Source organism: Oratosquilla oratoria, chromosome 41, assembly GCF_046742065.1.
Source record: "Oratosquilla oratoria isolate Oo_2021 chromosome 41, ASM4674206v1, whole genome shotgun sequence".
Classification (NCBI taxonomy): Eukaryota; Metazoa; Arthropoda; class Malacostraca; order Stomatopoda; family Squillidae; genus Oratosquilla; species Oratosquilla oratoria.
The window spans coordinates 29819422-29846037 of record NC_134817.1 but is presented as its reverse complement, the minus strand read 5'-3'; the positions used below and the strand labels follow the sequence as shown (position 1 = coordinate 29846037).

The 26616-nt window shown below is 45.9% G+C and overlaps 1 protein-coding gene and 1 long non-coding RNA gene across 2 annotated transcripts in view; one reads left to right on the top strand and one right to left on the bottom strand.

The window, feature by feature from the left end:
• LOC143021191 (uncharacterized) overlaps nt 1-26616 on the top strand; it is a 162279-nt gene that overhangs the window by 1803 nt on the left and 133860 nt on the right. Inside the window, exon 2 of the long non-coding RNA XR_012965970.1 lies at nt 12601-12663. This is a non-coding gene — a long non-coding RNA (uncharacterized LOC143021191). The remainder of the gene's footprint in view (nt 1-12600; nt 12664-26616) is intronic.
• LOC143021190 (uncharacterized) overlaps nt 1-26616 on the bottom strand; it is a 46252-nt gene that overhangs the window by 4633 nt on the left and 15003 nt on the right. Inside the window, exon 2 of the mRNA XM_076178490.1 lies at nt 5577-6273. Coding sequence (XP_076034605.1) covers nt 5577-6273 — 697 coding nt within the window. The remainder of the gene's footprint in view (nt 1-5576; nt 6274-26616) is intronic.

The window sequence follows — 26616 nt, the reverse complement described above, 5'->3', positions numbered from 1 at the left end:
AACTGTAAAGATGTATGTTTAATCAATATTTTTTCCCATTGTAATTCATTGGTAGGGAGGTAAATGACTAGTTTTGTGAGACTTGTTTGGATAAGTCATCAGGCCTGTGTGGAGTAATAGGTAACATTCCTGCATCGGAATGCAGAAGATTAGAGTTCGATCCCTAGTTAGTTAAAATATACTTTCATGACTTTCCAATCCCTCTCCACAGTGGTGGTGTGTGATAGAGCAGTGCTGCATTTATATGCTAGCACCTAATCAGTATGGTCAAGCTGATTACACCGATTTTATATATTCACAACCACAGTCGTAACGACAAACCAAAGAATCTTCACGTGCACTTCTCACCATACATAAGACGGCATGTCCCCAAACAGGCCATGGTGCTAACACCAAAACTACAAAACAAAACAAGACAAGCCTGATGGAGTGCAAACTTGCATCATGATTGTATATGCCCATTTTCAATGGGGGATGATTTTTGTTAGTGAAGATGGGGATTGTTTATAGGGGTTGTTTTTGTGCAGTCTGTTAAGTTTATCAAGGTTTTGTTTTGACCTGTGATGATTAATTTTTTCCTCTTTTATTGTAGGGTACCAGGCTGTGGAGACAGTTTTGTATGGTTCGTATGGGTTCTTTGTCTACTTGTCATTGATTTAGTTGTCATCACAGCCAGTCTGGGGACCCACCATTTGTTATTTATTATTCAATACCTGTACTTCCTACATTTCTGAAAAGTTTAATTTTTATTTGCCTTTCCAATTATGTTTCTTGAGTTCTGTATAGATATGCTGTACATTTAGTGTAAGGTCATCTGTTCATGCGAGTGTTTTGACTTTTTGTTCAGGGTTATTGGAGGAGAGGTTGTTTGTAAAGAAACTGAATAATATCCAGTATAGTATCACCCTTTGTGGTGCTCCATTACTCGGATTTTTGTTCAGCCTGGCAACTGTATCAAAAGTCTGTCTTTATTTACCGTACCATTATTGTTCTACAGTAAACCCTTGATGTATCAAACTAACTTGGGGAAAGGCTTGGTTGTTATAGCTGAAAGTATGTACTATACGTACATACATATTTTAATTTTTCATGCACCCATCATCCATAACGAACCTTACACCACAAATACCTTGTTTGTTATATCATACAAATCAGTAATGTGCACAGACATTGCAACGGGCAAGTGTTTTGGGCAGGAAATTGGGCACTTCACTCTTTTGTATTATTTGTATTTGGCAACTATCCAGTAGGGTACAACACCATTTTCCACATTATAATTTCTGAATGGTAAGAAAATGGAAAGCCTGTGAGATCATTTTTCATTCATTTTTATATATTGTTGTGAAGGGCTCTTTTGGGGCACAGGGCAAAGGGGCAGGTGCTCGGGCACCCCCAGCACCCCCTTCTGCACGGGCCTGATACAAATGGTCAGTAAGTCTTACTTGGGTTGATATAGCTGATATACTGTATCTATTTGTTGACACAATTTGATACTCATTGGGTGAGGTTTGTCAGCAGTATGCTAATGAATGTCTAAGTTTAATCCATGCTCTTTAGGTGAGAATTGAGTTTCTATCACTTGTATTATTTTATTTGTATTTTATTTCCTCAGCTGAGATATAATGAAGAGGAGTGAGATTGATCTGATGTTTAGAATTCTGGCAATTTTTCATTTCATGATAGGGATATCTTTTTGCCGGGTCATTTTGTCCCCATAGTCTGTCTTATCTCCTACATTTATGTTACATGCATCTTGTCTCACAGGATCCAATCAGAAACATGCTTGTTCCATCTACATTCTTCCCTGCCTAATTCTATTTCTACAGTACTTCTATGTTGCCTCCACAATCTTTCAATCCAGTTTGGTCCCCAGTCTACCCTCCTGATTTTTGGCAGTATTCCCTAGATTGGTCTTTCAATTTGTCTTTGCACTCCTTTGCTTTGTTTCCATTGCCTTCAATCACTTTCCATGTTTTACATCCATAGGTTACTGCAGGAGCATAGTCAACTTTGTTTCAGATATATGTTCTTGTTTTTACTAAATGCTTTCTAACCCATTGTGATGTCTTTTATTTTTGTTTCATTATTTCAGCAGTAGCATCTGGTTTAAGTAGTAATTCCACTCTTCAGCTTCTAGATTACCAGTATCAATTGTAATTATTTTATTTTGGACTTCAGTTGAATATTACTTTGGTTTGCCATTATTCATCTTCAAACCTCTATTTTGAAACTGTTGAGATTAATCAGCATATTTTGAAAGTCTGAAACCAGTGACTGCATGAAGCAGTCGAGTCTTCATCCAGTTACCCTTCTTCAAATCCTATCTACTTCCTTACTTTTGTTTGGAGGTGCAACAGCTTTGAGGGGCTAGCTTGTCTATGGATTAACATATTTTCTCCACCTTTAAACACAAGGAGAGCTGACACCTGATGACTACTCCACTCTTTCTACTATTTTCAGTCAATGATGCAGAAACAGTCTTACACTAACACATGTTTCAATCCAAGGTTGCTCTCCAGAGAGATCTATGGAGGAGACCTGAAGGTCATTGCCAGCTGTTGTGGGGACTCGAAGCAACAATAGGTTGTATATGTTTGATAAATAATTGGATGATAAATGTTTAGGTCTTTCTGGCTTCCTTTAAGTAAGATGTGGAGGAGTAAAGCTCTTGGTAGAACTCCTACTCTTTATTTGTTGTTGTTGTTGTTGTTATTATTATTTTAATCACTCTCTGCTTTTAATGACATCTCCATTTCTATCCTTCAAAAAAGTTAACTGCTAGCTCCTTAAAACTAGTCAGAGGACTAGTCCAAATGGTTTCCTCTATATGATCCATTTTTCTCATCCTCAGCTCTGATCTCTGCAGTTTTAATATAAGTAAACTGCAGAGCCTGCAGTTCATCCAGACTGCAGCTTAACCATTTCACTTGTGTTTTATCCATTTCAGTTGTAATCTGTGTAGTTCTTCTTTTCATGGAATCTTACTACTTTGGAGTATTTGCTCTTTCTGTCTGTGTCTTGTCTATCCAGTGTTGTTTGGCCATTTTATTATTTGCAACCATGACTTGTATACATGCCTTTGTGCTGCCATTGTTGCACTCTCCTTGTCATTCCATATCTACTGCTTCCACTGTTTATCCTTGACCCCCACACTGTTTTTGCCCACTTTAATTCTTCTTCCATAAAATATTTGTTGAAGAAAGGATATTTGTTGTTACATAGGAATGCAGGAGACTGCAAGAGACCATAAGGCTTACACTAGGCAGTTCCATGTTATTACCACCTGTCATCTCCATCCATAAAGTTATCTAACCTTTTCTTAAAAAAAAAACTATTTTCAACACTCGCTACATAGTTACTAAGTCTATTCCATTCATTGACCACTCTATTGGTGAACCAGTTCTTGCTCATTTTCTTCTTAAATCTAAATTTGTCCAATTTAAATCAATTACTGCAAGCTCTGCCCTATTATCTTAATATGATGACCTTGTCTGTGTCACCCTTGTTGAAACCTTTGATCCACTTGAATACTTCTATTGAATCACCCTGCACTGTGTGTCTTTTCAGAGAGTTTAAGTAGGTGCTTGAGCCTGCCCTTGTAAAGTAAATTTCTGAGCCCATGTATTGTTTTGTTCATTTTCCTCTGTACTGATTCTAGTGAATTGATATCTATTCTATAGGATGGAGACCAAAATTGCACTGCATAACCAAGGATGGGTCTAACTAATGCCAGATGATTTGATAATTGCCTCTACATTTTTATTCGTCATAGTCCTAGCAATGAAACCTAATGCTCTGTTAGCACTATTCCTGGTGTTAATGCACTGTTTCCTGGATTTATAGTCAGGACACACTAGAACTCCCAAGTCTCTCACACTCAATTTTCTCTAAATAAATGTTATCTTTGCTATACCTACTTTCTAGGTTGTGTAAGCCTACGGTTAACCTGCTACACTTTGAGATATTGAAATCCACTTGCCATTTCACCAACCATGTGAGCAATTTAAGATCCCCCTGCAGAACCTTGGTGTCTTCTCCTGAACTAATTAAGGCATCCTATTTGAGTGTCATTTGCAAACTTGTTAACATGGCTATTAATCCCTTTGTCCAAGTCATTTATGTACATAATGAACAATAAATGACCCAAAACAGTCTTGGGGAACTCCACAAGAAACACTCGCTCATTTGGATTTTACACCATTTATAGTGACCCACTGTTTTTTGTCAGTGATCCAAACTCTAATCCATTCAAACGCTTTCCCTCCTATGGCATGGGCTTTGACTTTATTCAGTAGTCTCTGGTGGGGCACCTTGTCAAATGTTTTACTAAGTCAAGGTAAACAACATTGTAACTATCATTATTATTAGTTACACATAACTTACCCATGGAGAAACAATGCTGTGAGTCATGAATCAAATTCTCACGCTGTGATCTCTGATTCTATTAGCTATTATTGATTCAAGCATTTTACCTATAACTGATGTCAAACTGAATGGCCTGTAGTTACACATAGATGATTTATCTTCCCTTTTGAAAATAGGAATGTTTGCCTGCCACTAAGCAAAAGGCACAAAACCAGTGTCAACAGTTATTAAATGTTTCTGTTAACTGGTCACATTTTCAAATTTACACTCTTGAGCTTTCTTGGAAAAAAAATTTTTTGGACCCGGGGATTTTATAGCTTTAAGTCCATCATTCTGTCTAACTACATCTACCTTACTAATGCTCATGCTATTTCATCCCCATTGAAAATCAGGTCGCAGTCAGGTACCATATCTAATCTCTCCTCTGTAAACACTATGAGAAAATAATTGTTAAACGTCTCGCTCATTTTTTCCTCCGAATCTATCATGACATCTTTGTCGTTTTTAATTGGTGCTATCCTGTCCTTATTTTTTGTCCTGTAGAGATAAAAGAAACCCTTTGGGTTGGATCTCGCTTGTTTGGCAACCTTAATTTCGTAGTTACGTTTCAGTGTGCGCGTCATTATAATTGTTGGTTTGAGTTTTACCAGTTGGGAATCCAGAGTTCCACAGTAGTCAGTAGTTGACCTCGGCAAATCCCATTCTCTCTTGGAAGAAGATTTGGATTGTTGCTATATTAGTATGGGTCTGTGTGCGAGTCTCGATTTATCTAGCAGGAAGAGAAGTGCAGTCGCCAGTTGTCAGTTTGTCTTGCGTGAAAAAGTAATTGGGGTCGGGGACGGTATTCGAAGCTGAGAAAGATCTTGGGCCCAGTCCTTTAGGGTAGCACCTCTAGATGGAGGCGAGGATGGGTTTTGAAGATGGGCAGGGAAATGGTTCTCATCAACGTCGTCTTGCATGATCACCACTGGTAGGTAACTATCATTGGTCCCTCATGGCAGAATGCATGGACATAAACGTCAGAATGAAAAGGTGTAAAACTAGTCGGGAGTAAAGAGGTCTTCCGTACCCACCTTCGCCGTCTTGTCAGTGTCTCAACAAAGACTAAGTCGACGACTTCTGAGAATGTCAAGCCGAGTGTTCGGCAGCATGGTTGAAGTAGGCCCCCGCCAAGTCAAGATAAATCGAGTATAACGGTTTGCATGGCATACCTTTGCACCAACGTGGCCGCGTACTTGATCACGTGGAAAGAGACCGGTTGCCTGGCATCCAGCCACAGGGCATAGACCGTCGTCATGCACCCGAAGTCATGGGCATCCGTCATGAACCTCTCGGCTTGGCCGAGGGGACGAACCCAGCGGTGACTCCCGGTGGAGGCGCTGTGAGGGTTGGCGCCGACGCAGCCGTTGGCGACGCTATGCGCGCAGCCGTTCGCCGTCGAAGGGATGTAACCGTTCTTCATTGTTTTACTTGGAACGGCCCCGTTCTGAGAACAACTCGTCTCGGGGATTAATTCGGTTGAGCTGTAAGTGTTCGTTTTATGACTGTTGGGGGAATGTGTGTACCCGTTGCGGTTGTGGGGGTCGTTTGAGCTATGGGGTGTGTGCTTCAGGGTCGTGAACCCGTTAGAGGGATATCCTTTCGACACACACCCGTTAGGGACTTGCCCGTTGATCGTGTGTCCCTTGGGATGTGCCTGGGGAACGTGACCGTTACAAACGTGACCGTTGGGGACGTGTCCGTTGGAAAGATGTACTCCGTTGGGGTGACCGTTGGAGATGACACCGTGATCGTTCTGAAGACACTTCGTGGGCGTAGGGGATGGTGGGCGGCTCCTCTTGTAGAGTGATGCGTTGCCGGAGGGCGCGTCCACCCCTCCTCCTCCTCCTCCTCCCCCTCCTCCTCCATCTGCAAGAAAAAGAATGGTTTTAGTGACGGGATTGAGTGACATGGTAAAGGGACTGAGAATGATGTGTAGATTTAATACGAAGGTTTGGCACTCTCTCTCCCTCTCTCCTCTCCTCTCTTTCCTCTCCTCTCTCTTCTCTCTCCTCTTTCCTCTCCTCTCTCTTCTCTCTCTCTCGCTCTCTCTCTCTCGCTCTCTCGCTCTCTCTCTCTCTCTCTCTCTCTCCCTCCCTCTCTCGCTCTCTCTCTCTCTCTCTCTCTCTCTCTCTCTCTCTCTCTCTCTCTCCCTCCCTCCTTCCCTCTCTCTCTCTCTTTTGTGGGAACAGAAATGCAGTCGGTCTGAGTACTTAGTTTATCATTATACCATGGGAAATGTATTATGATAAACCTGTTGACCGTTCATAAAGAAGTGGGCATGCCAAGGGAAAAAAACGATGATACGATCATTTCCAAAGGAAGAAAATAATAGACAAAGAAGAACAATAAAAAAAAACTGAAGGAGGATAGATGTGTGTTTGTTTTTCGTACAGCTGATTCACGTTCAATTTGGCTATTTTACTTGCCTTTCTGCAACACTCCCACGTTCTGTACTTCGCCTTTGCTATGACGGGCCTTCAGTCTCCCGTGGCTTCAAAATTGTCTTAGATACCCAATGCGCTTTGTTTATCATCGTTATATGTATGTTTATTTTTCATTCTTTTTATTCTTTTTTTCGGTTTTATTTAGACAGGATGTCCAACAATTTAGGTCGGTGCAGTGGCTCTGAAGTTGGTCAAGGACCTGTTGGGAAAGAATTCTAATCTTGTCTTTTGACGGAACTACACTATCAGAAACGTTTTTTTTTTTTTCCGAGATTTCCGGTGCCGCGTCCGGTGCCGTTCATCGCTTTTGCCCTTTCGTGATCTCCGAGCCCTAGCCTGACTCGGCAGCAGCCGTCCTGCCCCGGCGCAGGAAAGTAAAAGTTCCTCCTCTCGTTTTCTCCTCCGCTGGAGTATGACATCCACGAGAACTTTGTTTCTTCGTGGTCGCCCCGATCCCGGGCGCTGATGATAGTTATTTTATTATTTCTTATTTTATTGTTTTTATTTTTTCGGGGAGGGGGGGGGGAGGGCTTGGCTGCCTTCCGTAGTCTTGGGGACTTCGTGCTGGTACCGTTAGACTCCCAGTGTGGTGAGGTGAGCCCACTCAAAGCCAGAAGCCAGATTAGCGGGCTTTCAATGACCGATGAGGATTAGCGAGGCTTCCATCACCCTTACCACTCTTCATTGCGGAAACTTGTTTACAGATTTTTTTGTTTTGTTTGGAGGGGAGGGGGGCTTAAACAGGAATCCAAAAAGTACTTTGTCATAGCGTGTTAGGTGAGAGGGGTAGGCAGGTGTGTGTGTGTGTGTTTTGTGTATACGGAATGTGGGATCCATTTGTTCTGTTTTCTTTTTCTGTTCCAGCAGATTTTTTCTCCCCTCAAATTACCGAGTTTCACTCTCGCACACTTGCAAACTGGTTTTACCGCCAATGATGCCGAGTTAATGTCGCCTCCCCTCCTCCTCCCCCGTCCGCTTTCTTCTCGTATTTCTTGAACAGTTTCTTGAACAGTTATAAACTTAATACCATGTATTAAGAATGAAAGTTTGGTTGCCTATCTCTCTCCCTCTCTCTACCTCTCCCTCCCCCTCTCTCTACCTCTCCCTCCCTCTTCTCCCACCTTCCCTCTCTCCCCCCTCTCTCCCCTTCCCTCTCCCTCCCCCCCCCCTCTCTCTCTGTGTTAAGCAGCCCCTTCCAGACTATTTTATTAGTCTCCGCGGCGTCGTCTTCCCGCGTTAGTGAGGGTCATAGAGGGATTTAGGTCTACACAGTTTCAAGGTACAAAAATATATATTTATATTTTTATTTTAATATATTTTATTTATTTTATGTATTTTGCATTATTTTATTTTTTATTTAATTGAATTTATTTTATTTTTCATTTTTTATTCAATCTTAATTGTTTATTTTTTATCTTTATTTAATTTATTTTATTTTTCATTTATTTAATTTTTCATTTATTTTATTTAATCTTATTATTTTTTTTTTATGCCCGTCTCGGTTAAGGCCCTTCCGTACCTGTAGGCACTTTTTTCTTAATTCTGGCTGCCGTCAAGCTATTCCATTCATCCGGAAGGGTGGCTTCCCGTGTCCGGGAATGGTCAGTTCCCGGACACGGGAAGCGTCTTGTGAAAGTCGGCCGGCGTGCGCGCACGGAGGACTCGCCCTCGAAGTCCAACAGTGTGTTGTGGAACACCAGATACGTTGCAAACTCTAAATAGTCGAAGAAGTTCGAATTCTGACCTTTAGTGACAGGCATAGGATGTTACAATTCCCCTTCGTGAGTGAATGAAATCGCCTGGCGGCAAGAGGTTTTTGAATAATAATAATTATAATAGCACTGATAATAATGATAATATAATCTGTTTATGGAGTCAAGTTAACACTGATACAGATATACAATGACAATATACTGTACAATTTGTACTTATTTTATTACTAGTCCAATTTGAGTCCATATGGTGAAATTAATGTCTTGACGTTTCAAAAAGACTATTATAGAACCATGGTCTTGTATTATAAAAAATATCACCCATAAGATAGGGGGGAGTGGGGCAAACTTCCACCGATTGATATAATAAATGTCTGTAAATGTCCTGCCAACTGTTTGGAAGGAAGAGTTAAGTATTGTTTCATGTGATGGTAGGACTGCAGTCGGCGACTATGCTGTCCGTCAGAAATGTATGACTTCCCCTCACACCACGATGATGCAAGAGTCACTGTGCATTCCTCCTCCTACTCCTCCTCTTCCTCCCCCTCCTCCCCCTCCCCTCCTCTTCCTCCCCCTCCCCTCCTCTTCCTCCCCCTCCCCTCCTCTTCCTCCCCCTCCACCTCCTCTTCCTCTTCCTCCTCCCCCTCCTCTTCCTCCTCCTCCCCCTCCTCTTCCTCCTCCTCCCCCTCCTATTCCTCCTCTCCTTCCTCCTCCCCCTCCTCTCCTTCCTTCCTCCCCCTCCTCTTCCTCCTCCCCCTCCTCTTCCTCCTCCTCCCCCTCCTCCTCCCCCTCCCCCTCCTCTCCTCCCCCTCCTCCTCCCCCTCCTCTCCTCCTCCTCCCCCTCCTCTTCCTCCTCCCCCTCCTCTTCCTCCTCTTCCTCCCCTCCTCCTCTTCCTCCTCCCCCTCCTCTTCCTCCTCCCCCTCCTCTTCCTCCTCCTCCCCCTCCTCTTCTTCCTCCTTCTCCTCTTCCTCCTCCTCCCCCTCCTCTCCTTCCTCCTCCCCCTCCTCTTCCTCCCCCTCCTCTTCCTCCTCCTCTTCCTCCTCCTCCTCCTCCTCCTCCTCCTCCTCTTCCTCCCCCTCCTCTTCCTCCTCCTCTTCCTCCCCCTCCTCCTCTTCCTCCCCCTCCTCTTCCTCCCCCTCCTCTTCCTCCCCCTCCTCTTCCTCCCCCTCCTCTTCCTCCCCCTCCTCTTCCTCCCCCTCCTCCCCTTCCTCCCCCTCCTCCTGCTCCTCTTCCTCCCCTCCTCTTCCTCCCCTTCCTCCCCCTCCTCTCTCCTCCTCCCCCTCCTCTTCCTTCTCCCCCTCCTCTTCCTTCTCCCCCTCCCCCCTCCCCCTCCTCTTCCTCCTCCCCCTCCTCCTCTTCCTCCTCCCCGTCCTCTTCCTCCTCTTCCTCCTCTTCCTCCTCCCCTCCTCTTCCTCCTCTTCCTCCTCTTCCTCCTCTTCCTCCTCTTCCTCCTCTTCCTCCTCCCCTTCCTCTTCTTCCTCCTCTTCCTCTTCCTCCTCCCCTTCCTCTTCCTCCTCCCCTTCCTCTTCCTCCTCCCCTTCCTCTTCCTCCTCCCCTTCCTCCTCCTCCTTCCCCTCCTGCTCCCCCCTCACCCCCTTCCCACCCCTCCTCCTCTTCCTCCTCCCCTCCTCCTCTTCCTCCTCCCCTCCTCCTCTTCCTCCTCCCCTCCTCTTCCTCCTCCCCTCCTCTTCCTCCTCCCCTCCTCCTCTTCCTCCTCCCCTCCTCCTCTTCCTCCTCCCCTCCTCCTCTTCCTCCTCCCCTCCTCCTCTTCCTCCTCCCCTCCTCTCCTCCTCCTCCTCCCCTCCTCCTCTTCCTCCTCCCCTCCTCCTCTTCCTCCTCCCCTCCTCCTCTTCCTCTTCCTCCTCGCCCTCCTCTTCCTCCTCGCCCTCCTCCTCCTCGCCCTCCTCCACTTCCTCCTCCCCTTCTACCGCCGCCTCCTCCTCCTCCCCTTCTACCGCCGCCTCCTCTTTCCTCTTGTCTCCTCCCCATCCCCATCCTCCTCCACCTTTTCTTCCCCTCTTTTTTTCTGGTGCGATCCTTCCCGTCACCGTTTCTCCTCTCGAGTGTGCCAGTAGCGCCCCGTGGCCGGCCCGGTACCTGCCTGTCCCTGGCATTCGCTTGTTCCCATTGTTGTTCATTTTAGCTCCGTTCAGAAGAACCTTGTCTGACAGAACCAACAACGCCCCGTTTATCAGGGCGTGAACAATGAACACAATAACACCCGTGGGAGGGGGCTCAGGGCCACCGGAAGGAACGGGAGAGGTCTCTGTGAGGGGCCGAGACCCCACTGGAGGCCTGGAATGCGGAACAGGTCAGGACGGGGAAAATAATAAACGGGGGTGGGGGTGGACCCACAAGTCTCCTGCAACCTCAAGGCCGACAACTGTTGAGGCGGCGGCGAGTTCGATGAGAGGTCCTCCCGCCGTCGAGTAGCCTTCTTACCCTTGACGTTTGTGAGTCACTGCGCCGTCGTCGTCGGTGGTGGTGGTACTAACTTAGGGTCTGACCTTGTTTCTCCCTCCCTCTCTCCCCTTCTCCCTCCCTCTCTCCCCTTCTCCCTCCCTCTCTCCCCTTCTCCCTCCCTCTCTCCCCTTCTCCCTCCCTCTCTCCCCTTCTCCCTCCCTCTTTACCCTTCTCCCTCCTTCTTTACCCTTCTCCCTCCCTCTCTACCCTTCTCCCTCCCTCTCTCCCCTTCTCCCTCCCTCGCTCCCCTTCTCCCTCCCTCGCTCCCCTTCTCCCTCCCTCGCTCCCCTTCTCCCTCCCTCGCTCCCCTTCTCCCTCCCTCGCTCCCCTTCTCCCTCCCTCGCTCCCCTTCTCCCTCCCTCGCTCCCCTTCTCCCTCCCTCGCTCCCCTTCTCCCTCCCTCGCTCCCCTTCTCCCTCCCTCTCTCCCCTTCTCCCTCCCTCTCTCCCCTTCTCCCTCCCTCTCTCCCCTTCTCCCTCCCTCTCTCCCCATCCCCATCCCTCTCTCCCCATCCCCATCCCTCTCTCCCCATCCCCAACCCCTCCCTCTCCCCCTCTCCCTCCCTCTCCCCCTCCCTCTCCCCCTCCCCATCCCTCTCCCCCTCCCCATCCCTCTCCCCCTCCCCATCCCTCTCCCCCTCCCCATCCCTCTCCCCCTCCCCATCCCTCTCTCCCCCTCCCCCCTCCCTCTCCCCTCTCCCTCTCCCCTCTCCCTCCCTTTCTCCCCCTCCCACTCTCTTCCTTTCTGTCCCCCATATCTATCTATCCTCTGTCTCTCTCTCCTGTCTCTGTCTCCCTCACACTCGCACTCCCCCCCCCCCTCCGACAACCACACTATCGTTTTGGACTTTGTCTTCGCGAGATTAGTAAATTAACTGGTATTAGTAATACATCCATGATAAAGATCATCTGGTAATCTGATTTTATTGATAATTAATTCAGGTCGGAGAAAGGGAATCCTTGGGAAGACTTAAAAACTTTAAAAAGGGGATTTTGGACAAACCCTACACGCTTTTCAGGAAATGGAAGTTTAATAACTGGTAGGGATGATGAATAAAAATTGTAAAATGCCTTCTTCGGTTCTTACGAGGAAGTTGACCGCCTCTCAGACGTACAATGCGAAGACGTCACTTCAGAACGAAAAGGAAAACAAAAATGCACGAAGAAATTCGAAATGTGTATATTCGTAAATAGCGCAATGGGTAAATGGAATGGTTGACCGGAAGAAACGGTATGCGCCCTATTGGTGGCAGCGGTGGGATCTTTGAGCAAGGTAGGTTCACTAGAAGGAGGAAGCTAGGCTTTCCCCTACCTGGGGTGCCGGCACCCCAGGTGGAGTACTGAAATCAGTAATAGGGGCTTCTAGGGAGTGATGCATACATATACCTTACTTTACCTTTCTAGTAATAAGATACTAGTTAGGGAGTGCTAGACGGCTTAGACCTGACTACATGGGGGTTGCCCTTAGGGTCGTAAAAAGTTGGGAAAAGCTGGCCTAGTCCATGTGTGTGATCAGGAATAGTAGTGTTGAATAGAAACGGGGGGTTAATTAAAATTACAAATTTATATTTTCAGTGGACACGCGAGTGAGTGTCCAATCCTGAGGATCCATTGCAGGACCACTAGACTACTCCCAAGGTATGTAATAAGCCGTATGGCGGTATTTTGTTTATTCCCAGCCAGTAATCTGACGGAACCAAATCTAATCCAAGCTCACCTGGTCACAGACCTTGGGTAGATCTGGAAGCCACGGAGATATCGGCGAGAGTGACGTTTTGATTTACAAAGTGCCAACATCATGCTCAATGGTGAGGGATTGTGGTCACACGTTTCACCTACCTGATGCCTTCGTCACGTCACAACTACGTCACGTCCACATCACCTACGTCACGTCCACGTCACACCTACGTCTCCACGTTACACGTGCTTTTACAGACACTCGAACGTGATCTGTGACTTACTAGAACGACACAAATGTATCTTCAGTATTCGATACATTAATGCAATTGTTTATAAAAAATATTACTGTATAAGGATTAATGCATATAGATGCTAAAGCCTCGTTAACGGTGTACTAGTTTAGTAGCCGCTAGTGCTAGAAACTTGTAAATTAGCCCTCTACTTGCCCAGTGTCAACGGAAAGTTAGTCAACTTTCCTCCAAACTATTCTCGTGTCAACACTTACTTGCCGGGTAAGTTAACTTGTAACTAGCACTAATGGTTACTTAACTAGCCCCATGTCAAGAAGGCTACATGCATCTATTCTTAGCATCCGACCTAGTTATGGACCAAAAGGTCTCCTGTCGGTATGCTCCTCCTTTGTACAGTAAACTTGGCTATGATTGGGGAACCGATGGAGTAGGGTGGTGGCTCTTCCTGAAGACGTTATCACGCTGGGCTATTTTTCCTCCGATTGTAGGAGAAGATTTGCAGTCCGTAGTTTCCGGTAAGGAATCTGATATGCTGGAGGAAAATAAATGACATCCTATGTATTTTTGAGAAAACAAATTAGTTCGCCATTGTGATTTTACCGCCGATTTATCGGTTGGAGGGAAAATAGCCCAGTATGATAGCCTCTCTAGAACGGACTCCCCGAAATCTTGTTAAAGCGAGTGTCCAGATGGTGCATGGAATTTTGGGTACGGGGGAGATGTTTCTGTTCCACGCCTACCCACACACCTCTACGGGTGACAAATGGTTGGTTAATCGAAATAAATATTATTATTAGTTATAATTATTATTACTTAGTGTATACCGTACCAGTATAATGTGAATGTAAACAATGTTGCAACATTTGCATATCTTGCAACTTTCCCCCCGTCCAGTCTCTTGGCTATCTCCGCGGTCCTCACTTGTAAGCAAACAGTAATTTATTTAATATCTTGATGGGTAATTAGGTTTAACGGTTGTATACGGGAAGGCAGTTATTTAGTGTTTTTATAATTTATTGTAATTACCTCAACGTGCCCCTCCCCCGCACCCGTCCCCTTCATAAGAGGGAAAGTGACCGTATGTGTATTTAACTACTTAATTGTATTCAACCGTATTGTGGTTGCAACAAAGGACCAGCGCTCGTGAGTCCCGTATCTTGTTCTCCAGACACGCGCGTCCGCGCGCACACACACATACACCACACCACACCACACACACACACCACACACACACCACACACACACCACATACACACACACACACACACACCACACACACACCACACACACACACACACACACACACACACACACACACACACACACACACACACACATATATATATATATATATATATATATATATATATATATATATATATATATATATATATATAATATAAAATCGTGTATAAGTTTATGGTCGTTCCGTTAGGCTTATCGCCAGAAAGTCCTTGGTTTCGCCTTAAAGATAAAGTTCACTTGGTATGTAGGTAACCATGCACATGCACGCATGCACGCAAGGCTTGATGATGTAGTGGTTAACGTCGAGGTCTCGCTACGACGCAAACCCGAGAACGTGTGTGTGTAAGGTCACATCATTACACCATATATCGGACCATACGAAACACGAGCTCACATTTGGGAGAGATATTAGCTGTCGTTCACGAGCCAGCACGTGATCCAAGACCATTATATACATAACGTGTGTTTGTGTGTATATGCACACGTGATCATGTGGAGTGTTTAGAAAGGATGAAAAAATGTAGCAAGACAAAGTAATGAATAATCGGTTTCCCCCCAGTCTACGTAGTGTCGGTACAGTAGATAATACTAAGAGTTGAAAGGTGGCGACAAATGAACGTTTTAAGACCCAACATAAAAAAAAAAAAATTCCGAGAAAATAAACTTTCTTTTCATGCGCAGTTGAGGCGAGGAGCATTTAGAGACACGGGTGCACACGCGAGAGTGAAAGTGAAAGTGTGAGAAGTTTACTTGTTTGCAGTATAAAGAAACGCTCAGGAGATCATTTCCCTCATTTGCAATACAGGAAATCACAAGAAGAGGAGTTCCCTAATTTTTAATCCGAGAACACGTAGGAGAGAGAGATTTACTTACGATTCGAGGACACGCACAGGAGAAAAATCCCCTTTGTTTACAAAAAACGCACAGGAAAGGAAAGATTCTCTCGTTAATGATTGCACCTCGGCGCTACAGCACTCGCTGACCTTGGGTTGAACCAGTAAGAGCTCAGAACAACGCATTGAAGAGGAGGAACAGGAGGAGGGTGAGCTTAGGGTACAAAAGACAAACACGTGCAGGAATCTAGGCTGTGCCAAGTATTGCTTGTGCTCTCAAACGTTTCTCACGTACCTCCCCCACATCTCGCTCTCTCTCTCTCGCTTTCATCTCTCCTCTCTCTCTCGCTTTCATCTCTCCTCTCTCTCTCGCTTTCATCTCTCCTCTCTCTCTCGCTTTCATCTCTCCTCTCTCTCTCGCTTTCATCTCTCCTCTCTCTCTCGCTTTCATCTCTCCTCTCTCTCTCTCGCTTTCATCTCTCCTCTCTCTCTCTCGCTTTCATCTCTCCTCTCTCTCTCTCGCTTTCATCTCTCCTCTCTCTCTCTCGCTTTCATCTCTCCTCTCTCTCTCTCGCTTTCATCTCTCCTCTCTCTCTCGCTTTCATCTCTCCTCTCTCTCGCTTTCATCTCTCCTCTCTCTCGCTTTCATCTCTCCTCTCTCTCTCGCTTTCATCTCTCCTCTCTCTCTCTCGCTTTCATCTCTCCTCTCTCTCTCGCTTTCATCTCTCCTCTCTCTCTCTCGCTTTCATCTCTCCTCTCTCTCGCTTTCATCTCTCCTCTCTCTCTCGCTTTCATCTCTCCTCTCTCTCTCGCTTTCATCTCTCCTCTCTCGCTTTCATCTCTCCTCTCTCTCTCTCGCTTTCATCTCTCCTCTCTCTCTCTCGCTTTCATCTCTCCTCTCTCTCGCTTTCATCTCTCCTCTCTCTCGCTTTCATCTCTCCTCTCTCTCTCTCGCTTTCATCTCTCCTCTCTCTCTCTCTCGCTTTCATCTCTCCTCTCTCTCTCTCGCTTTCATCTCTCCTCTCTCTCTCTCGCTTTCATCTCTCCTCTCTCTCTCTCTCTCGCTTTCATCTCTCCTCTCTCTCTCTCGCTTTCATCTCTCCTCTCTCTCTCTCTCGCTTTCATCTCTCTCTCTCGCTTTCATCTCTCCTCTCTCTCTCGCTTTCCTCTCTCCTCTCTCTCTCTCGCTTTCCTCTTTGTTCCCCTAGAAGTGCTCTTAGGCTGATTGAAATACCTTGGCACCAGCCAGCGCAAATTTCTTACAGTGGCAGCTGTCTTTGGTGCGTCAATTGGACTTTATCATTATGCTCAGAACAAAATGTCAAAAGTGGCTCTTGGATTTAAATCTTTTCGCTGGCGAGGTACTATACTTTACCATCGCTTCTATATTTGTGGATGTTTGTGCCGATGGAGAGTGGCAGGAAATAATACCCCGAATAAAAATATCCCCAATTAAAAAAAAAAAAAAAAAATCCCCAAGGGGAAATGTCCCCCTAAGGTTAAATTGAAGCAGTTAAAATGAAGAGGAAAAGGTTAGGTAAAGTTAATTAACAGGGGTAAAGGGATTTTTGGGTGAATTTTTCAGGGTATTTTCCCTGGTGGGATTTTTCATACGGAATATTCTCCTCGAAGGGGATTCTTTCCGTGGGGGATTTTATTATTCTAATAAGCGATGGGTAGGGGGAACGAGTGAAAGAGCCATAAAGGGCAACAGGAAGAGTACTGAACCCTTTCAATACAGGAACGTACTTTATTTTGTTCTGGCTAAGGACAGGCGAATGTATACAGCTGCAGGAGAGTTGGGGACAATTTCTGGTTTGCCAGCCTGTCACCCGTCGGGACGCCCATCTGGCAAAAGGGTCCGCCCCCCCCCCCTCCACGCCCTAACCTCGGACGCATAATGTCACCCCCCGACCTTAGTTAAGAGGAACAAAAAAGCTGTACGTTACATCAGCGTCTTGAAGAGACTATATTTTTTTCCTATTGTGTGTTAAGTGTTTATCACTCCTCGTTCTGTTTTATCGAGACTGGTGACGACATATTTCTTTCGGCTGAAGGCCTCAAGAACTCACTCGGAGAGAGAGAAGTGAGGTGGGAGTTAATACTCTTTGACCCCACCACCCTACGGGCGTAGTCGGCGTTAACATGAGCTTGAAGTGACGTCACTGAACGGGCCAAAACCCGGTTGATCAGATAGAACGACCGGTTACATAAAGCGAGATTTTCGCCCTTAAAGGCACTCCTCTGATGCAGGATTTTTTCTTTCGTGTGTGTGTGTGTGTGTTCACTTTTCCTTTCGCTGGCCGTAACATGACAAAAGGGTACACACACCTTTGAAAGACCTTTTCCTGAAAGGTCACAGCCCGTGTGTTTTTAACTTGGTTTCCACACGGCGCAATTCCGCGCTCGATTCCGACAGCCACCGGATGACATATTCTTCCCCGGGAGTTGTACCCAGGGCAAAGGAGACTCTTGCAGCTCAGCGCCTCCCGACGTGAAGTTCAAGAGTTCCAGCGCCGAATAGATGAGTCAGTGGAGGTAAGGTAGGAGTTTAAGCATAGAAGGTATAGGAACTAAAAACATTCTTTAATGGAGATTATTCTCCTACGAGAAAATAATTCTGCGCTTCTCTGGTCCGTAGAGGTCCCACTGAAGTCTTGTCGGGGAACCTCTCTGAAGATGGTCCTCGTCTGGGTGGCTACTGGGCTCGAATTTCGAGTCCCGCTAGACTGGTGGAATGTGGCAACTATGTCGCCCCGAATAGTTCGAATCCTGCAGTTACCCGAAAGAAAAAGCTCGAAATCTTGGGATTCCAACAATTATCTCTGTGTGTGTGTGTCTCTCGTCCGTAAAAAGTTTGTCGCGACTCCACAGGTCTTCGACACCGGAGTCCGAAACTTGGTTGATGGCCGCAGGGTCTCGTCTGCCAGCCCATGAATTTTTCTTGCTTGGCTGGCTGAGTGTTGGCTTTACTTTGTATATTATTTATTTGTTTATTTTCTGCATTCAGGCTCGGTGATGTGCCGTCAGGCATTGTGGTTGTCATTGACATAATTGTAGTAACTGCTCACTCACTCACAAAGTAAGTGCCTCTTCCTCCCCCACTCTCCACCCCACCCCACCTCACCCCACCCCAACCAGCCACCCCCACCGACAAGGAATCTTTTCTTGAGCAGAAACCTTGAAGGGGGAAGTTCCTTCGTCACCACCTGATGGTGCAACCTCCCCTCCTGGTGGGCAGGCGAGGAAAGCGACATGGGTGTGGGCCGTTTTTTGAGGTGGCAACACAGTTTCCCCCCCTCTCTCCTCTCTCTCTCCTCTCTCTCTTTCCTCTCTCTTTCCTCTCTCTCTCTCTCCTCTCTCTCTCTCTCCTCTCTCTCTCTCTCCTCTCTCTCTCTCTCCTCTCTCTCTCTCTCCTCTCTCTCTCTCTCTCTCTCTCTCTCTCTTTTCTTTCTCCAGGAGGCAAAGTCTCGGACAAAGATCAAAGGATGTGTGATTGGGCATGAAGTTCAAAAAATTATTTGAATGAATGATAATAATTAGTATCGTTATTATTATTGCTATTTTATCATATAGGAAGCTCGCTGGCTGAGCGGGTTAGGGCGTCGTTACTTGAGGCGAAGGTCGAGGGAATGGCGGTTTGAATTTTGCCACCGGCGAAGTTGGACCAAGGGCATGGTTCAATTCTATGCTACAAAGTCCTCTCTAAGGGGCACCGTCCTAGCCTTCCGATGGGAGGAGTGTGTGACGTTAAACCATATATTTTATCATTATTGTTATTGCTATTTTTATTATTGTTGTTATTGTTATATTTAGTTTAACCCGGATTAACGAAGGAAGGAGGATTGTGAGTTTGGGGGGCGAATCTGTTTCGAATCTCAGCCAGGCTGTCTGCGAGATTGCTAGGCATTGACCCCATGTAGCGTTCGTGTGACAACACTAGTAATAGGTAGTTCATGGAGCCGTTTATTTTCTATTATTATACTTTACTTTGTTTATTCATTGACAGGTCGCTTATGTCACTTTAGGAAGTAACCCCCACGCATGATTGTTCCCCGTGGGGGAAGCGAGACGCAGTCGACACAGGCGCCGCTGCCCAGGGCAAAGGCAGACTTCTTCCTGTTGCTGAATTAAAGTACAGTTGGACTTCTTTCTCAATTGAAATGCTGAGTTAGTACATCTAGAAGCATTTCAGGTGAGAGAGAAACTCGAACTGTACTTCAGCAGCTCAACAGCAGGAAGTCTTCCTTTGCGCTGCGCTGCGTCACCTGTGTCGCCTGCGTCTTAGTTTGCGCTTAGGCTAAAGCAGTGCAAGATTTCCCTCGAGCGAATGAAATCACTCGACGGCAGCCAGAACAAATACACAAGTGAAAGCCACAGTGGCCTCTCGTTAGAGTAAGGTCAGACAAGCGTCTGGTGTCGTTTCACTGCCACGGAAATGAATGAAATAGTCTGGCGACAGAGGTTAAAGTACCAACCGGAACGGAAGTTGATGATGACCGGGGGTCGGCATGACCCCTTTCGTCTGGCGACACCGAGAGTGAAAGGGAAAGTGCCACCCGGTATGGAAGGGGGTGGTATTTGAGCAACCCGGGGTTCGAAGGATCTGGAGCCATTTTAGACAGAGAGAGGGGGAGAGAGAAGGAGAGAGAAGGAGGGGGGGGGGGTGACTTGGATTACCATGGACTCGCCACTGGCTTTTTTTTTCTTCTATTGGTTGACACCAATTGATTTTATTCGTCAGGGGTGTTTGTACTTTGAGACAATAAGTTTTTTGGACCTAGTGCCCTCAGGTCAAACTCTCTGCACACCCCCCTCTCTTTCGCCTCTCTCAATGTCTCCGTACCCTCCCACTCTCTCTCTCTCTCTCTCTCTCTCTCTCTCTCTCTCTCTCTCTCTCTCTCCTTTCACTTTCGATACCTTGCAAAAAGAGGAGAGAGTTGCCATGAACAGCAGTTGAATTATGTAAGGGGGAGGGTCTTTTTTTTTTTTTTTTTTCTTACAGGAAAATTCCTGCACAATTTATTATTATTTTTTTAATTCCGTTGGTTTCCCGCACTTTTGCCGTACAGGATTTGTATCAATCATTATTATTTATTGATTGTAATTATTAAATTATTATTTCTTTTATAATTTTTCTCTTATTAGTTATTGCTATTACTTGTGATATTCGTTGATTTACGGGATGTTTTCGTTTACCCCTAAGAAATAGTTCCATTAAGCCCTAAGGGTATTGAATCACTCCTTATGGGGTATTGTCACTCCATATGGTATATTGAATCATTCTATGTGGGGTATTGAATCCCATAGATGATAATTGAATCTCCCCAGGGGCGATTGAACCACCACCAATGAGATATTAAATCGTCTGTAGAATCACCCACAGTGTGCTTTTTTAAATCATCCCAGGGGGTATTGCATAACCCCATAGGGCGTATTGAATCGCCCCACGGGATATTGAATCACCCCTCGGGGAGTATTGAATTACCCCATAGGAGGTATTGAATTACCCCATAGGAGGTATTGAATTATCCCCAAGGGGGCATTGAGTCACTCCATACGGTGTATTTAATCACCCCATAGGAGATATTGAACAATCCCACGCGGAGTATTGAATCATAACGGTAGGATAAATCAGGATATTAAATCATCCCAAGGGGGTACTGAATCACCCCCAAGGGGGTACTGAATTACCCCCAAGGGGGTACTGAATTGCCCTTAGGGGGTACTGAATTGCCCTTAGGGGGTACTGAATTGCCCATAGGGGGTACTGAATTGCCCACAGGGGGTATTGAATTGCCCACAGGGATATTGAATCCCACCGGTGGGATATTAAAACGCCAGTAAGATATTGAACCACCCTCAGTGGGATATTGCCCACAGAGTATAAAGTAACAGGGAGGTAGGAAATCACCCACAGGGTGTTATTGAATGACCCCACAGAGGATACTGAACAAACACCATGAGGTTATTGAATCATTTACAGGGGGTATTGAGACTTCCCAAGAGGATATTGAATCGCCACCAGTACGATATTGAATAACCAGCTGGAGGGTATTTCTACAAATCATAAAAGTGATAGCTACAGGTCTTTTCGAACTTAAATGAATGTGTGTGTGTGTGTGTGTAAGTTTGCCTGGAATGTTATACAATTTTAAAGTACATGACGTCCATGTTTTGAAAGAATTATTTTGTAAGAAGCATCTGGAGCCACAAACACAAATGACCTATGAAGAGCCGCAGGTTGCCGACCACTGCCTTTGGGGCCATGTAATTAGGTTTTGCACTTCCTTTGCACCGTTTTCACAATTTGTTCAGGATTATGCAAACTTCCCTCAGTTGAAGTGACGTCTTTTTTTTTTTTTTCTCTCTCTAGAGATTTTTGTTGTGGCCGCTGCGGCTTCGGTGAATGAGGCAGACCCTCCGAAAGGGAGTAGAATGGTCTAGTCCGAGCCAGAAGAAAGACGATAAAGTGTGTCGTAGTGGTAATGGGTTTTAAGTATATTATGCGTGTACATATATGATATATACACACACACGTATAAAACTTCGAAGTTGCTATATTCTCATTGAATTATTATGCAAAGCATTGTGAATAAAATCTAATGGGTTTGTGGTTAACCCCCCTCTCATGCAAATGGAAACCTTCCCCTAATATTTTGTAATTTATTGTCGCGAATGTGTGTGTGTGTGTTTTTGCGGTTCCTTCTGGACCAAACGTGATGCCGAACACTCGCTCTCTGGCCTTTCTCCTTTTGGCCGCCACGCGTGGCCGAGAAGGCTTGCGCAGTTCCAACCCCTCCCCCCCCCAATTCCTCCCTCTCCCCCCCAATTCCCCCTCTCCCCCTTTTCCCCGAAGTCTTTCAGTTTGGCGCCGTCACTTTTATGGCGTCCTGTTTAATCTGGAGCTGGCGCCGGCTGGTGTTATTCAGTTGAATCTGGCGAGCGATAGGCAAGAGTTGAGTCGTTTTTGGGCTGGAGAGCATGGCATAACGTCATGGGACTCGTTGTTGTGGTGCTCTTTAATTCTCACCCTGCTCTCCCTCTCTCCCGTATGGGCTATTGACCGTATTATGATTGTTTTTTAGGAGGGGGGGGGGCACCCCCTACGGGCCACAGTCACACGTTGGTATTATGTTTTATTTAATTTTATTGAGAACTCGTTTCCACTCGGAAGAAGAATGTTGATCACTTTTACTTATTTTTCCTCTTCCTTCAGTTTCCTCTTTACCACCTCGGGTTCCACCTCTGTGAAATAGTTTTCCAAGGATAGAAGCTCAGGTTATTACCGACTGGCATGTCCCGATGCAACAGTTGAGTAATGCAGCATGGTCTCTTGTAGTCCCCTTCATTCTTGTTCTTATGTTCAACGTATTTATTTACAACGTATGTGATTCGCGCGTGCGTTGGTCAGACAATCAACCGTAAGTGATGCAACGAAGAGAAAGAGAGAGGTAGAGAGAGTGACAGAGAAAGGGGGGAGGGCGAGAGAGACGGAGAAAGAGGGAGGGCGAGAGACGGAGAAAGAGGGAGGGCGAGAGACGGAGGAAGAGGGGAGGGAGAGCGAGACGGAGGAAGAGGGGAGGGAGAGCGAGACGGAGGAAGAGGGGAGGGAGAGCGAGACGGAGGAAGAGGGGAGGGAGAGCGAGACAGAGGAAGAGGGGAGGGAGAGCGAGACAGAGGAAGAGGGGAGGGAGAGCGAGACAGAGGAAGAGGGGAGGGAGAGCGAGACAGAGGAAGAGGGGAGGGAGAGCGAGACAGAGGAAGAGGGGAGGGAGAGCGAGACAGAGGAAGAGGGGAGGAAGAGCGAGACAGAGGAAGGGGGGGAGGAGAGCGAGACAGAGGAAGAGGGGAGGGAGAGCGAGACAGAGGAAGAGGGGAGGGAGAGCGAGACAGAGGAAGAGGGGAGGGAGAGCGAGACAGAGGAAGAGGGGAGGGAGAGCGAGACAGAGGAAGAGGGGAGGGAGAGCGAGACAGAGGAAGAGGGGAGGGAGAGCGAGACAGAGGAAGAGGGGAGGGAGAGCGAGACAGAGGAAGAGGGGAGGGAGAGCGAGACAGAGGAAGAGGGGAGGGAGAGCGAGACAGAGGAAGAGGGGAGGGAGAGCGAGACAGAGGAAGAGGGGAGGGAGAGCGAGACAGAGGAAGAGGGGAGGGAGAGCGAGACAGAGGAAGAGGGGAGGGAGAGCGAGACAGAGGAAGAGGGGAGGGAGAGCGAGACAGAGGAAGAGGGGAGGGAGAGCGAGACAGAGGAAGAGGGGAGGGAGAGCGAGACAGAGGAAGAGGGGAGGGAGAGCGAGACAGAGGAAGAGGGGAGGGAGAGCGAGACAGAGGAAGAGGGGAGGGAGGGAGAGAGAGAAAGGGGGGGGGAGGAAGAGAGAAAGAAAGAGAGGGGGAGGAAAGGGAAAAGAAAGGGAGGGAAGGAGAGGGGGGGCGAGAGAGACAGAGAGGTGGGGAGGGCCGAGAGAGAGAGGTGGGAGTGGGGCGATTGCATCTTTGTGAGAATGCATGCATGGGTGTCTGCTGCTTTGCATTGGAGTCACACCCTCGCCAAAGCGCGGTAGGAAGGACGTTGCCTGCACGTGATGGGACAGCAGATAGGATTTCGAGGCGGCAAGGAAGTGCTACATTGACAGTTTTGTTTATCTATTCATTCATCTTTATTTATTCATTTGTGTATTTATTTATCTTGTCTGAGATTATCTAAAATCTTTTGACCTGAGACAGGTGTTGATAATTTTTGATTATTAATTTATATTTTTTTTTTCTGAGACAACTTAAAATCCATTGTCTTCCTGAAACGGTTGTTGTTAATTTTTATAATTATTAATTTCTACTTGTGTGTTTATTTATTAAAGGATAAAGTGGTTGTCCTTGAGCTTTGTGGCGAGATGTTAGTACATTAGGTGTTCGAGTCCTTTGTATATATTATACATTGCAGCCTTTATTGTCTTGCGCCAAACGATTTTATTCACGGAGGGTAAGGTAGGTGATGGGGCTAACCCCGATAAACTGTCGCTATGACGTTTAAAGGGGACTTCGGTGACGCCCCTACGGACCAGAGTTGCACGGCGTTCTTTTATGATTGAAGACCAATCGTTAAAAAAAAAAAACAGCTCGACGTGAGTGTCCCCATGAATAGAAACGGTGGTTGTTCAATTTTGGGTGACGTCGGAGGACTCTAAGGCCATTCAGAGGCCACGGTTGGACAGTGGCCTTCCCCAATATCTCCCATGAGTCGCGCGACTGTGCCAACTTCTGCCACGTCACTCCTGCAAACTTAAAGAAAAAGATAATATCGCTTCTAGACTGGCATTTAATCTTCTATTGTATGATTCGTATTGTCTTGGTTTGCAAGTATAATGAAGTTCAGTTAATAGAGCAAGTTATGAAAGAAATTTGCCGCAGTGACCTGAAATTTACCGCATTTGACCTAAGGTTTGTTGGTGACCTGAAAAATGTTCGCCCTTGTTGCCATTCCAGTTGACCTTTGACGTTGGCCAGTTTCCACCAGAATGGTCAAGTTTCGTAGTGCTGGTAAAGGAGTTTTGACAAAATGTTTCCTTGGAATTGTATTGTGGAGTTGAAGTTGAGTTTGTTCAATTTTCTTCTATGAATATGTAAGGTGGGTATCATTCTCGTGCATTTGTGCTTATGCATGCGCGCACACACACACACACACACACACACACACACACACACACACACACACACACACGCACACGCACGCACGCGCGCGCACTAGAAGAAAAATTATATAGGGAATTTCAGAGCTACAGAAGTGGACATAAGACAAACATTTTGTGGGACAGAACAAAAATAAAGGAATTACAAGAGACCATAAGGCTTACACTAGGCAGTTCCATGTTCATTACCACCTATCATCCCTATCCATAAAGTTCTCATCTTCTCTTAAAACAAATCGAAGAACTAGGGGATTGTAAAGACCTTGTAAAGAGAAAATGTTTGATTAAAAAACTGTTCCTCACAGATGCTCCGATTTGTGGAATAACAGTAACACGGATAAACGGTACAGCCAATCGCATTTCAAGGAGAGATTGACCCGTGGAACCATGAAGAAGAGACATCACGAGCATTGCTCGTTTCCTGTGTATTACAAGAAGGCAATTATGTAAATATGCGGCCGCGCAAAACGTGTAGGAAAAAAGATGATGAATTCACACGCACACAAACACTTCCGCGTGCGCATCTGAGCAGAAATGTTCGTATAAAGAACCATACATATGTATTCGTATGTATGTATATAGTGTATGTGTACATGCATGCATGTATGTATATTAATGTATATTATGTATATATATATTTGTTTCTGATGTGAAGTTTCTGTATTTCCTGGATATCACGTGATGATAAACCTTGAGCACTGGTGATGCAATTTGCAATTTCGTTATTGGTTGAGGAGTGAGGGGGGGCAGGGGGAGGGGGAGAGACCCGATTCAGATGGGGGACTCGATCGACCCAGACAATGTTTAGTCACGGATCTGCCCCCTCACCCTCCCCCTATTCTCCCCTCTCTCTCTCTCTCTCTCTCTGTGTCTCTTTTCAGTGAAATAGAATCTTTAACCATAATGACAATTTATGTAGAATGTCACTGTTGCGGGAGCTATACTGTGTGTGTGGGGGGGGGCATGGAGGTGAATTAAATCGTATGACGGCGTTTTATCGAAATGGGCTTTCGACCACATTGGATCCCTAGGGGAGCGGGAGGGCGGGGGTTTGCGCACTGAAGTGAATTAAATCGTCTGGCGGCAGAGGAAAAGTGACACCTGGGACGGAAGGAGGTCGTTGGGAAGTGTATACCCAGTCCCGTCGATTTTTTTTTTCTCTCCACGAACGATTCCGAGATTCTCTCCCTCTCCCTCTCTCTCTCTCTCTCTCCCTCTCCTCTCTCTCTCCCTCTCCTCTCTCTCTCTCTCTCTCTCTCACTCTCACTCTCACTCTCTCTCTCTCTCTCTCTCTCTCTCTCTCTCTCTCTCTCTCTCTCTCTCTCTCTCTCTCTCTCTCTCTCTCTCTCTCTCTCTCTCTCTCTCACTCTCACTCTCACTCTCTCTCTCACTCTCACTCTCTCACTCTGTGAAATTACGTAACGATTGAGACATTTCCCGTTGTCACGAATTGTTTAGTCATCAAGAAATACTTTCGGTACACAAAACATCACTTTTATTTGATTGATGATTTTTTTTTTTTTAATCTTATTGTTTGAATTGTATTTACTTAATTTGTTATTTCTTTTCTATTCATTTATCTTTTATTTTCCAAGTTTGAAAATGACGGTCGTTGGTAAATCATGTTTTTTAAATATGAAAACAGTTTGGTCGGTCGACATGAAACTTTCATCTTTCAGGAAAGGGAAGTCATGATGGGGTCAAGATGACTGAAAATTTCATATATTTTTATTCTTATTTTTTATTTTTTTATTTTATTTGATTTATTGTCTGTTGTAGTATAAGCTAGGACCAAAGTTACTGGGTTTTTTTTATTAGGTTATTTAATTTTTCAATTATAATTACATGCACCACACAAGTGAAGAATACAAATTTACCTTGAATGGCATTAAAATGTCA